We start from the raw sequence: 14027 nt of genomic DNA on the forward strand, positions 1-14027 counted from the left end.
TACAGTGCATTACATCAGTATTCACCCCTATGAACTTTTCCACATCTTGTAGTGTTCAATAGGATTATAGATCAATCAGCCATAGCATTAAAACCACTGACAGGTGAAGTGAATAATATTGATTATCTCATTACAATATGTTATGCAGCTCATGAACAGTCACTTCTCAAAGTGTGTGATGTGTTGGAAGCAGGAAAAATGGGCAAGCGTAAGGATCTGATGACTGGGTAGGGCGCACGGTGGCTTAGTGGTTAGCACCTTCGCCTCACACCAGGGTCCAGGGTTCAAGTCCCGCTGGGGTTTGCATGTTCTCCCCGTGCTGTGGGGGTTTCCTCTGGATACTCCGGTTTCCTCCCCCAGTCCAAAGACATGCATGGTAGGCTGGTTGGCGTGTCTAAAGTGTCCGTAGTGTATGAATGGGTGTGTGAGTGTGTATGTGATTGTGCCCTGTCCAGGGTGTACCCCGCCTTGTGCCCGATGCTCTCTGGGATAGGCTCCAGGTTCCCCGTGACCCTGAAAAGGAGTAAGGATGGATGGATGGATGACTGGGTCAGAGCATCTCCAAAATGGGTGTTCCCATATGCAGTGGTTAATGCCTAGCAAGTCATCCAAGGAAGGACAACCAGTGATCCAGGGTCATGGGCACCCATGCCCTTGGTGAGTGAAGGCTAGCCCATCTGGTCCGAAAAAAAGTTAATGGTGGCTGTGATAGAAAGGTGAGAATGTTTCACTTCACACATCATTACTTTATTCAGTAAAACATTATAAGCACTTGTTCACATTTTTCCAAAGTCACTATATTAGTCACTCTTATTAGTCACACTTCTGGTGAAACACCACCTTGTCCAACACAGTCACCGTGTTTTTGTCCTGTTCAAGTCAGGACAGATTTGAATATCCAGCCACGGGATGCTGTAAACATGCTCCGGGGTCCCGTGGATTGGCGCACGCACGTGGGACGTACTGAAAGGCGCGCGCTGATTGGTCGGCGCTCTCTCACCATACGCCGTCATTCACTCACACCATTGAGCCACTCGCAGCGCGGCCGGTCTGCGCGCGCCCTGATTGGTGCGCCCTTAAAAAGGGGCGGGCAATAAAAACTTCAGAACCTCGGTTCTCTGTCCTGATTGGGCGCCGAAAACGCGTTCAAATCTGAATAGCGCTCGCTCAGGTAATGTCCTCTTACTGTATATAAATAAGCCAGAATCAGAAACTTCCAAGTGTGCGTCCACATCGAGATTACCAACTGTGCCTTTAATTCCAACATATTTATTGAAGAACTGAATATTTATATAGGTAAGTATATTTTTTCGCCCTGTTTGTAATAAATAGTCGTTTGCTTAATGCAAAAATAACAAAAATACAAAAGAGGTGAACTGTTTTAAACATAATACTATGAATAACTAGGAAAAACTAAATAAAATAAAAATAAAATACTATCTAATTTATGAAAAAAAAGAAAAATAAAATAAAAAAGTTTAACTGCACTAAACCTAATTAAATCTAATGTTATGAATAATGGTTAAATAATAAATAAATAAATAATGAATTTAATTACAAAAAAACAAAAAACAAACAAACAAAAAAAAACACTAAAACCAAGCCCACAAGTAAACTGCATTAAACCTATGTAATGTTATAAATAATGAGAAATGGAAAAAAGTGAACAGGATGAAACCTATCTGATCCAAAATGTTTACATTTACTCCTCCTCTTATTGTATAATCAAAGTAAAAAATCTGTATGAAGCAGGATTGACATTAAACTTGGACATCCTATCTAACAGCTTCAGCTGAAATAGAACTGCAACAATCCATCTATTATTGTTACTACTGTAAAGTGTGTGAAACCTTATTTATTATTAGGGATAATATTAATTGTAAAGTGGGACACATAAATAAATATTGCATTTTGTCACTATTTTTAAAACCATCATCCCAATAATCCGCTTTGTAAAAGATTTCCCGTACACTATTTAAAAGCACAAATCAAGAAATACCAAACATGGGTAGCTTCTTAGAACCTTTGTTTATCACACCCTGTACGATTTCATGTTATTTCTGTTAAAGTTAGCAGCGCAGTGGTGCAGTGAGTAACATTACCACCTCGCAGGTCCAGGTTCAATCCTGAGCTCGGGTTACTGTCTGTTTCGCATTTTCGCCCTGTGTTCTCATGAGTTTCCTCTGGGTTCTCCGGTTTCCTCAGACTGTCCAAAAACACAGATAATAACTGTGTGAATGTGTTCCTGTTGTGTTCCCACTGGTATCCCATCTGGGGTGAATTCTCTCACCTTGCATTCAGTGTTCCTGGTAACTGCTAATATTTATTGAACATATTTTACCATTATTTATTTGGCTTGTAATATGTACGAATCTTTTATTATACAGCACAGGTGTTAACTTTGATAGTTTTGAAAACTAGGAGAAAAAAAAACTTCCCAATGATTCCTGCTGAAAAAAAATAGGAACTCTTATAGAAATTGCAATGGTCGTAATGGTTATAATTGGAAATGGGAATTGTACTGGTTGTAATGGAAACTGTAATGGTCCCTATGGGTCTCTACTGGTAATTTGTTGCCTTTTATTGATAGCATGTAATGTCTAGTGCAGTGGTTTTCAAAGTGGGGGCCGCCAGGGGGCGCCCGGGGGGTCTCAACAATTTGGTGTGAAAAATAAATAAATGTATGTTTTATCGTTCTCACTCACTCACTCACACACACACACACACACACACACACAAAATCAATTCCTAACCTAATGTAAAGATGTAAGATGTAATTATTAATAAAAAAGGGGGATATATTCAGAAGTCTGTATTTTTAATGTGTTTTAAAGACATCTTGCAAAAGGGTGGCCTTGGTCAAATTTTAATGCCATTTGGGGGGCCTTGCCCTGGAAAAGTTTGGGAACCACTGGTCTAGTGGACAACACTGAGAACCTATAATGGTAATTGTATTTGTTTTAATGGCAACTGTAATGGACCCTGTGGGTCTCTACTAGTAATTTGTTGGCTTCTATTGGTGGCATGTTATGTCTATTATGTCTAGTGGATACCCGTAAGGACCTACGCGGTTTTAATGGTTAACCGCTCATGACTTTTAGTGGTATTTGTAGTGGAAACCATTAGAATGTCTGTAATAGTTTCTATTGTTGTTGTTTTTCAGCAGGGATAAACTCGGTAAAGAATTTCGATATTAGAATGTTTCGTTATTAACAATAAGCGTGGATAAACTGAATGATAAATAATTAATCGGGACTGTATTTGAAACACAACGTAACCATAGCACGCTGGAAAGCGTCTCTGACTGCTAAACCGGAAGTCGGTCCGTCCGCTATTGTTGTCCGGCTTCACGATCACATGGAAGAACTGACCTTATGATCTTCGGGAAGGGGCAGAAACTCCTCTCTTTCTGACATTGAATTTTCGTGTTATATGTTTGTAAGGTAAGAAGATATTCTGTTATATGAACTTTTCGGAAAAAAACCTGACCGTCTAGACTAGAAGTGAATTTATGAGTCATGAGGTTGTGGTTTTCCGGTTAGTTTAGCTGTGTTAGCTAGCTGTCGTTACACCTCGTCATAACACTAGCGCTGTTTTGGGCTGATTAGCTAGCTAACTATCGACATGTGTGTTACTTTACTAGTAACATTTAATGTAATCAACTAATATATATTTTTTTCTTATAATGACTAATTTTAGGTATAGAAGTCCTGAAACATCCTCTTGGCTGTGTGTATAGTCGGGTTTGAATATTTATCTGGTTAGGTTAACGTGTAAGCCAATTACAGGAGGGGATGTTCACTTAGCCGGCTGATTGCTGAGGTCAGGACAAATCACTGGTCACTCTGACACCGCGACACTACTTCATTGTTTTATAGGTTGATCTGCTGCTCATCCAAAGTTTCTGTAAGTTTATTTTTGTTTTAAAATATAAATATCCATCTTGCAGTTGTTTTGTTTCAGGGCGTTTTAAAAGGCGGCTTGTTATACAGTAACTAATGAGAATGACTCAAAGACTGTTGGAAAGCTGTGCCATGGTTTGATGATTAAACACAGGCTCCCAGTCCTGGTTGCTAATTTTAGCATTTTAGCATTTTAGCAAAGCTGAATCATCTAATCAGCTACTGAACAACCCTTCCTGAAGTGTGTTAGAGAAGGGGAAAGCACTACAATGTGCAGAACCAGGGTTGGGAATCTCTGATCTAATATAGGGTCTTTATATTGATTTACATAGCATATGGTTAGTTGTTCTTTCTTCATATGTAAGCCTAGTTAAAAGTCTGAAGCATAGCTAACTTGTTTTGCTTTTTTCCCCCCTCATGTCTGTTTGTCCAAGTCACTGACTAGTAGATTTCTCCTCACTATGTTGGGTCTCCATATATAGGGGAAATTACGACTTTGTAGCAAAATGTCTTCCAAAATTTTTCATAATTAGTTTATCTAGGGACAGTGGTGGTTTGGCGGTTAAGGCTCTGGGTTACTGATCGGAAGGTCGGGGGTTCAAGCCCCAGCACTGCCAAGCTCCACTGTTGGGCCATTGAGCAAGGCCCTTAACCCTCTGCTCCAGGGGTGCTGACCCTGCACTCTGACCCCAACCTCCTAACATGCTGGGGTATGTGAAGAAAAGAATTTCACTGTGCATATGTACGTGTGAGAAATAAAGACTCATTATCTATATATAGATCGCTCGCTCGATATCAGGATAGAGATCAGGAAGCTGTTACAAGGTAGAGGTGGACTTTTAACAGGAAACATGGCAAACACAACACTGTTGCCAGACTGGGAGCCAAAGATGGGAGAGACGACTCTGTGTGTGTTTACAAAGAATTGGCAAGGATGTAGAGGAAGTTTTGTAAATAAAGGTATATTTTGATTTTTAAAAAAATGTTAATTTCCCCCCATGTATAGAGACTTTTGGGACACCCTGTACATTCAGTGTCGTGTGCTGTATAGCCATTTCAGGGACTGTTTTGGATAGCTTGATGTGACGTAACTAGGTAAAAGGTCGTGGGATAGCAGCTTTTTTGACCTTTCACCAGATTAAACCTTTAATCCTATTGCAGAGGACTTGCAGGTTTTGCAAGAGTGCGCACGTGTCACGGGACACATTTTCAAATATTCTGGTGAAATTGTCAGGAAGTGTTATTTGGTTGTTCCTGTGCAGGCGTAATCAGTTGAGCAGTGCACGTTTTCTTTTCCAGTCCGATCACAATGCCTGGTTCTGTCCCTACGAGCTATTCAGACACTTGGCCCAAAGATGTGGGCATCATTGCTATGGAGGTCTACATTCCCTCCCAGTATGTAGACCAGGCGGAACTGGAGGAGTTTGATGATGTTGGAGCAGGGAAGTACACCATCGGTCTTGGGCAAGCGCGAATGGGTTTCTGCTCAGACCGGGAGGACATTAACTCGCTGTGTCTGACCGTGGTGCAGCGGCTTATGGAGAGAAACTGCTTGTCGTACGACAGCGTGGGAAGACTCGAGGTGGGCACAGAGACCATCATCGACAAGTCGAAGTCGGTGAAGACGGTATTAATGCAGCTGTTTGAGGAATCCGGAAATACAGACGTGGAGGGAATCGACACCACTAACGCATGCTACGGAGGCACCGCTGCTCTTTTCAACGCTGTCAACTGGGTGGAGTCCAGCTCCTGGGACGGTAAACTTTGCTTAATCATATATTCTGACTTTGATCGGGATTTTATTTATAGACGCACTGCTGAGAGCTTTGATGAAAGTGATTACTTATAAAGGAGGTACTTTTTAGAGTTATGCCTACTCTTAGATTTTCCAAGGATTAAGTGCATCATACTGAAATCATTTTACTTTAATGCTCATAGTATTCATCGGTGTTGGTATTTGTGTTTTGATTTGTATTGATTATTTCCTGCTGCAGGTCGCTACGCTCTGGTTGTGGCTGGAGATATCGCGGTGTATGCAACAGGCAGTGCCAGGCCTACAGGAGGCGCTGGAGCAGTGGCCATGTTGGTAGGGCCTAATGCACCTCTGGCATTTGATAGAGGTATGTGGCCTTAAAAAAAAAATCACAGCTGTCATGACCTTTGGTACACTTACACCACTGCTCTTGTTTTGATAGCTAAGGTCAAAGTTAGCATGCTGCTGAGACTTGCTACTGTTTGTAAACTCTGATTACACACCTGTAAGACCGTACAAAATTGAATAGGATTTTCTTAAAATGTAAGGAAGTGAAAGTAGTATATCTGGGGAAACAAATCAGTTTGGACTGAATGATTATCGCGGGGTTTTTTTTTATTTCCGTAAAATAGCTTCAAAGTTGTCTGACACTGAATGGTTTAAAATGAATGCTTGTTGCACAGATCCTCTTGAAGCAAAGGTTCAGACAAAATTGAAATTTGCATCATTTTCCCCTTCACCCCAAATGTAGTCGATGAGTTCGCACCTGCCCAAAGTTTGCTTTTGTACTGGAACTACGAGGCTGATACAGCTAACAAATACACTTTAGCACCATGGAAAATACTTGTTTAAATCATCACACTCTCAACTCAAACCCTGTTGAATTGATCGGTATATCAAACCAGAGGTATGAATCGGGACTGGGATCCCACAGGACCCAACAAAAGTCATGGGAGCAGGAAGTATTTACTTTCATGTGGGCAGGAACAGATGGTCTGATAGGAAGCTTGGGTAACAAAGTAAGACCTAATAGGACCAACCAAGTTTGTTAGAAAATATTGGTCAAACTTTCTGCAGCAGTGGGCGGGATTGGCCAGAGTTTCTGCAGGAGTGGGCGGGATTGGTCAAACTTCAGTAGGAGGGGACTGGATTGGTCAGAGTTTCTGCAGGAGTGGGCAGGATTGGTCAGAGTTTCTGCAGGAGTGGGCGGGATTGGTCAAAGTTCAACAGTAGTGGTTTGGATCGGTCAAAGTTTCCGCAGGAGTGGGCGGGATTGGTCAAAGTTTCCACAGGAGTGGGCGGGAGTGTAATTGTGAATATAACTGTCACCTGATGTTATGTATAAGAAAGGAGATTGTGTAGTCCAAACAATAGATGCAGTTATCTTAGCCATAAGGGTGTTTTTTTCTTTTTTCTTTCTTTCTTCCCCTTTCCTCCAGTACATAGTCTGTCAACTCCATTTTTACATTTGGATAGGAAGTGTAAGTCTTGATTTAGATGACAGTAAAACTCCAAGTATCAATTATTAATACTTGTAATTAAGATACATCATGCCATTTTAGTTTTGGCATTACTGACCCAAATGGTGTTTGATGGTGTAAACACACAGCTTGCATGATACTAAACTGGCTAGTGGTTCATAACGGTCTCTTTTTTCTTTCTTTCTGCAGGCCTACGAGGGACCCATATGCAGCACGCGTATGATTTCTATAAGCCTGATATGGTGTCAGAGTATCCCGTAGTTGATGGCAAGCTCTCCATCCAGTGCTACCTCAGTGCATTGGACAGATGTTACTCTGTCTACCGCAATAAAATTCAAGCCCAATGGCAAAGAGGTGTGTACTCTTCATCAGCACGCTCATTCATTATGCAAGCACTTTATCTGACCATGCAAAGATACTCTCTGCTGTCACTGCAGCACAGTGCAGTTTACTTACTTTACTCACATTTCAACTATGTAAAGTAGTAAGTCAAGCTAGGCTGTTCCTATACCTCCCATGGTATGAGGTGTGTTTTCTTCTGTTTTACTTTAAGCCAAGTGTTCTTGTCATGGCCACAGGAGGAGTTTTTGAGCTTAAATTAATACAGTAGTGGTTTATTGCTTGTTTTCACTGAGGTGTGCTTCTTTAGAGTAGGCTAAAGAACAATGATCAAGAAACCTCAGAGTATATAACTACCTCATGAAGGACCGTGGGTGCGTCTCAATCGGCTCACTAGATCATGAATAAGTATATCATGTACACGAGTTCAGGCACTAGTAAAGAGCCTGGCTCACTATACATTGGGACATTGCTGACTCAGTTTCCAGCGAAATGATTACGTACCATCTGTTGAACTAGGGAGCTGATTGAGACACACCCACTGATGATGATGATGACGATCTCTATCTAAATAACTGAAGCTCAATACAACATACTTATTTACATCTGTTTTGTATGTAAATATGTTTTTGTTTGGTTGTGCGTTCATTTCAGAGGGCCTTGAGAGACGTTTCAGTCTGAAAGACTTTGGCTACATGGTCTTCCATTCTCCCTATTGTAAACTGGTTCAGAAGTCTCTGGCTCGACTCCTGCTCAACGACTTCCTGTCTCATCCCAACCCCGACATGGAGAGTGGGCCTTTCAGCGGCCTGGAGGCCTTCAGGTTAGTATCCATAAATGAAGAGAACTGCAGAGAGACAGAGCTGTCATTTCCTGTGAGGCCCTGCGTACAAGCATTAAAATAAACTTTGGGCAGCCTGTAGTCTGCTTTGATCTCTAACACGCTGTTGTGGCTTCACTGACATGACTAGAAGTGTGTATGCAAGGACAACTGCTTTTATCATCTTGTGTACTTGAGAGATTCCGTCTAAAGTGCACAGAACGATCAGTTGTCTTTCACTTGAGCTTCCCAATTCAAATTTAACACAAAAAGCAAATGGTGTGAATCAGAAAATCATGAGCAAGCAGTAAAGTTTAAGCGTTTTAGGACACCAGTACATTATCATGCACACACATTCACATCTAGGACAGTAATGTTGTCATGTTGCTGATATTTTGTTTTGAGATCCTGCTCAAAATCTGCCATCTTTAACTCCTCTTTATGTAGGAATCTATTTTTATTTTTATTTTTTATATAAATCTACCTTCACTCAGTTAGGTCAAATCCCAAATGGCTTTTTATTCACTATACATGTTCACCATATAGGGTATGATGTAATGCTTTTACAGAATCTAGTCCCTGTAGAAGTTTCTTGAATTTTAAACTGATACATAATTATTTTTATTTATTTATTTATTTATTTTTAAATAAAATGTGTACATATACACATACATACATCAGGAAACAATGCTCATTTGGCAAAAAAAAAAAATCAGAAATGTGTATTTCAGTAGACTTATCTTTAGGGAACCTTACAAATTGAACGAATTATTTATTTATTTATTTTTAAATGAATCAATTCTGATATCTAGCATTTGAACAGTAAAATTAATTCTGACTGCCTCGTCACACACGCAGAACCACAATCTTCACTTTTTCTTGCTCTTTTGTTATTCGTCTGATCGTTTCGATTATATTATTATGGTTTTACCCCAGGGATGTGAAGGCTGAGGACACGTATTTTGACCGTGATGTGGAGAAGGCCTTCATGAAAGCCAGCGCAGAGATGTTTGAGCAGAAAACCAAGGCCTCCCTGCTCATATCCAACCAGAATGGCAACATGTACACACCATCTGTGTATGGTTGTCTGGCTTCCATTCTAGCACAGTATGTCACCTTGTTTACACTTTCTAGAATAGCTTCCCATATATATTTTTTTTTCTTCTCTTGAACACTGTCTAATTCTCTAACATATGAGCTTCACAGAATTGTTTTATTCTGTCAGCATTGTTTTATATGCACGGTTATAGTTAACACAAAACTACAGCCGGATACAAAATGACACTAACAGTACAGGTCTTCGTACGAGACAGACCTGAGAGAGACTTCTACTAGAGCTGTTTTATTCAACAAATCCTTCAGTGGCGAACATGTAGAATTCCTATCATTTTTCGTTAGGTGTATCAGAATGCATAACTTGTATTGTATGAGGATTTAAGAGAAATTTTTTCTTGTTATCCTGACAGATTTACACCTCAGGAGTTGGCAGGTCAGAGAATTGGCTTGTTCTCATACGGATCAGGCTTCGCTGCCACACTCTACTCGATCAGAGTGACACAAGATGCTACACCTGGTGAGTGTATACATGTATTCACAGCACACACAACTTTATGGAGATGCCTTGACGTCACAAGTCATGTAAACGTGTGTGTTTTATCCCAAGGCTCTACACTAGATAAACTGGTTTCCAGTCTGTCAGATCTGCAGGCCCGACTGGACTCTAGGAAGAAGGTTCCACCTGCTGTCTTTGCAGACAACATGAAGCTTAGAGAGGAGACCCATCACTTGGGTAAACCACCAAGTCTTTATCTCTATCAGTTTCTATATTTTCAGTTTCATGACCTGATGGAAATATAATAGAGGGATATTGATCATGACTGTCCCCACCATTATTGGTATCTGGTTTACTCCTACAGCAAACTACGTCCCCCAGGGTTCAGTGGACGAGTTGTTCCCAGGCACATGGTATCTAACGCGTGTGGATGAGAAACACCGCAGATATTACACTAGACGTTCCCTGGATGAACACGGACCTCTGGAGGCAGGACTTCTTAATTCCGTGACCGCATCCGAGGTATGGCAGAAGATTAAATGGACTTTTGTCATGGTATACTGCTATGAAGATGTAACCTGATGAGGAAACATAAAACAGTTACGCAATACTCGTATAACTGATGGTTCAACAAATCTTGCTCCTAGTTGAGTTGTGCCCCTTTAAATATACAAGATTTGTGAAATATGCTTATGTACTTTTTTAAGAAATAAATATACCAGGCAAGAATGAGTGAAAATAGTATTCTAAATTACTTTGATGAAATAGTGAAAGTTGACTTATTATCAAATAAATGTTTTTTAAAAATGTATCACAATTTCCCTAAACAAATACCATCGCCATCTGTTGGCCATAACATGAACTGCAATGGTAAAGAAAATGTTGACAAGCCGTCCCCTCCCGTAACAGACCTCCTACATATGCCTCATTAGTTGCCTTTTAAGGAAAAGGGGCAATGGAGAGTAGCTCAGCCCCACCCAAAATAAATTTCTGGTCTTTAAAAAAAAAAAAAAAAAAAAGGTTAAGCCTGAAACATTACATGAAACATTACATGGCCATTTTGCAAATCAGTGTTTTCAAAGTATGCATGAAATTATGAATATTAAGTTAGTTATGAAGATTGCAGCAATTTTAAAAATATACAAACTGCACCTTAGTACACGCACTGCTAATTCAGTGTTTCGTCGTTTAATGTCATTTTCTCTGAGTATTCAAATACGTAACCTGATACTAAAAATGTTTGTGTAGTTATCATCCATTATTCCTGTATAATGTCCCACCCATAATCTAAGGTTTATATTTAATGAATCTAATCTAATTTGCATTTCTCTACTCCGGCAGCACATCCCCAGCCCGGTGAAGAAGATGCCCCGCATCCCAGCCACTACTGCTGTCCCTGAGGCAGTCACTATTACTAATGGGGAACATTGACGTTAACCTCAGTGAGGTTATTCATACTGTAGGTGACAATAAGGACACGTGATCCGGGCGAAAACGAAAAGAGGTCAAGGCAGGGCTTTCTGTCTTGGTCTTGAGACATTTCTGAACAAGGATAGATTTTTAAATATTCCTGGATAGGATTGGTTATTCTGTCAGTTTAAGCTGTTCTTATATACACGTTGGTGAGGTAAGAGAATGGTGGAAAGTGGGTGGTACCATCATGACAAATAACAACATATTTTTTTCAAAGTAACGAGCACAATGTGGCAAAGTGTACATGACTGCTGCTCAGAACCCACAATCTATGCACAGACAAAGGGGAATGTTGTTTTTTTTTTTTTTTTTTTGGGGGGGGGTTTCCCCCTCAAATAATCCTCAGTCTGATTTCACATCAGGTTTCTTTTTAGGATCTTTTGTTTGCATTGGAAATTAGTGGAAATGTTTTGAGGAAGAGATAATAAGAAAATCAGGCCCAGCTGTGTAAGGGTGGGAGTAAAGGGATGTTGACCTTTTTTTTTTTTTTTTACATTTTTTTTTTTTTTCTTCCTCATGCTGTTTTTCAGTAAGCGGTGCTGCTGCTTTTTTACCCCCACATTTCTGACATTTTCTTTAAATTTGGAAGCATGTGTAAATATCATGTCTTGTTCTGGTTTTTGTGCTTTTTAATAATTATATTACTAGTCCATAAGTGTAGTCCGTTGTGTGTCACCATGACCATTGTCGTATCAGCACAGCTGAGTCAACTGAAAATTCTCCTTAATTTTCTCTGCAATTATAGTCCTCGCCACCTGCTATCTTGAACTCTCCCTTTATTAAATGGTTGCTACCAACCTGGAGGCTGCTTCCTGTCACCACATCTTTCTCTCTGGGTAGTTGAATGTGCGTGTAAGAGCACACCAACCCAATAAGAGCATGGCCTGTTGTGGCTGTTGGTGCATGTGGAACTGTTGATCCAGCGTTGTATCCAGTGACACATCCTTTATATCTTACTGCACCATTTGAGAGCCACCTTTTAATCAGTTAACGTGATGTTAAAGATTCTGCGATGTGCATTCTCAATTACAGTCATGGTCAGTTTTGCAGCAAGATAGTGATATGTAACCAACAACTAAAAAAATACCAACACTAGGTAGTGTTCTGTTATTAACGGAGATAAAATTAGCCCATGAGCTTGGCTGGATCTGTAAAACTGAGGATAAATGCAGTTCAGAATGAAGTTAAGGTATTGTATAATTATTGATCACCAGAGTATAAGTGAAAGTAATATTAGTTGTTTAATAGATGTAACTGCACTTTTTGTTTTTGGTTTTTAAAACAATTGGGACCACTAAAGCAGGGAAGGATTAAAGGAAAGACAGATGCACTCACTATCTATAAATCAGGCTCATTGAAGCTGTTGACACAGTGATGATCGGAACTCTTGAGAAATTCACATACTTTTTGTTTTTAATGTGTTCTGGTTGTGTGTAGTCTTTCATTCTGTCTGTTCTTGAGCCCCCTTGCCGTTGGTTGTGCCAAATTTAAAAAGCTTACAAAATATCATTTGCCGCATATTGTGTCTGGGATCATTCTGATACTGCAGGCAGGTTTTTATTTGATGAAACTGGATGTAAAAGCAGAACTTGTTTTCACCATACACTTGGGACTGACGGATAATGTCATAATGCAGTTTCAATACAAGTAAATAAATAACATTAACCTTTCGAACAAGAGTTCAGCTGTCAATGACCTGGAGTCCAAGAGAGTTAAACTGCACTGTAGAACATAAAATCTAGGGTTATTAGTGCACCCTAGTGCTTTACTGTATCATTTGGTGTCTTTTAAAGCAGCATCACATTCATGAATGCAGTTTCTCTGTAGAGCATTTAACGAGACCTTATCAGCATGATTTAAATGTGTTGTTTTTTTTGTTTGTTTTTTAAAAAAAAATAATATACACACACGCACACGGGTAACTCTGTGGAAGTTTAATAGTGGCTGATGGTAATCAGGCCCTAGCTTACAAAACAGTGGTGTCGGTTTCCTCTTTCCCAATGAGCAATGTGTATAAAGAGCTTAATTTGCTCAGTTATAATAAATATTAAATATAAATGCCAGTGCCTCAGACTGGTTAGAATCACTTGTAGACATTTTCATTTCATTGAGGAGATTTTTCTGTATGGGATTTGTTTGATGTCATTCAATGTTTTTAAAGAAACACAATTAAACCTGAATAATGTAATGAATAGCTATATATACTCTCTTAAAGAAACGGGTGCTAAACTGTACCTTTTCCTGTTGTGGTGGTACACTTATCTTTTGTACCTTTTTAATATATATCTTGTACCTGCAAATTGTACCTTTTTAAAAGTTTATTTTTCTTTATTGTACCTATAGAAAAAAGATTTAAGGTACATTATTTAAGTGATAAAGCTTTAAAGGTATACGATATACATCTTTCTAGGTAACAGATATATATACTAAAGGTACAAAAAGGTGTACGCAAAGAATAGTGCAGTGTAGTATTTTTTTTTCTTTCTGAGAGTATGTATGTATGTGTGTGTGTGTGTGTGTGTGTGTGTGTGTATATATATATATATATATATATATATATATATATATATATATATATATATATATATATATAAAATGTATTGCAGCCAGAACAAATTGCCTCAATAGTTTTAACTTGAAATGGCTAATGTTTACAAGAAATTTAACTGTGATCATTTACTTATACCGATTTTTGGTGAGTAATGTA

General features: G+C 39.3%; 1 protein-coding gene across 5 annotated transcripts; it reads left to right on the top strand.

Annotated features, from left to right (window-relative positions):
* The first annotated feature begins 1153 nt into the window (after positions 1 to 1153).
* On the top strand, positions 1154 to 13821 carry hmgcs1 (3-hydroxy-3-methylglutaryl-CoA synthase 1 (soluble)). 5 transcript variants are annotated; one of them, XM_053645598.1, is made up of 10 exons: positions 1154 to 3443; positions 3879 to 3906; positions 5202 to 5659; positions 5897 to 6022; positions 7326 to 7490; positions 8130 to 8298; positions 9232 to 9402; positions 9762 to 10084; positions 10212 to 10369; positions 11189 to 13821. In XM_053645598.1, the coding sequence occupies exons 3-10, from the start codon at positions 5212 to 5214 to the stop codon at positions 11276 to 11278; spliced, it is 1650 nt and encodes a 549-aa protein (XP_053501573.1). In that variant the 5' UTR covers positions 1154 to 3443; positions 3879 to 3906; positions 5202 to 5211; the 3' UTR covers positions 11279 to 13821. The 5 variants fall into 5 exon arrangements, with proteins under 5 accessions (XP_053501573.1, XP_053501569.1, XP_053501574.1 ...); XM_053645599.1 differs by lacking the exon at positions 3879 to 3906 and having other exon boundaries at positions 1155 to 3443; positions 9762 to 9868; positions 9959 to 10084; XM_053645594.1 differs by lacking the exon at positions 3879 to 3906.
* The last annotated feature ends 206 nt before the right edge of the window (positions 13822 to 14027 follow it).

This window comes from Ictalurus furcatus, chromosome 16 (genome assembly GCF_023375685.1).
Source record: "Ictalurus furcatus strain D&B chromosome 16, Billie_1.0, whole genome shotgun sequence".
NCBI classification, from domain to species: Eukaryota; Metazoa; Chordata; class Actinopteri; order Siluriformes; family Ictaluridae; genus Ictalurus; species Ictalurus furcatus.

Excerpts from the sequence above, each read along its gene's own strand:
- hmgcs1 (XM_053645594.1), top strand. Across the intron at positions 8,299-9,231 it reads AGCGGCCTGGAGGCCTTCAG|GGATGTGAAGGCTGAGGACA; the intron begins GTTAGTATCCAT and ends GTTTTACCCCAG. Across the intron at positions 9,403-9,761 it reads CTGGCTTCCATTCTAGCACA|ATTTACACCTCAGGAGTTGG; the intron begins GTATGTCACCTT and ends TTATCCTGACAG.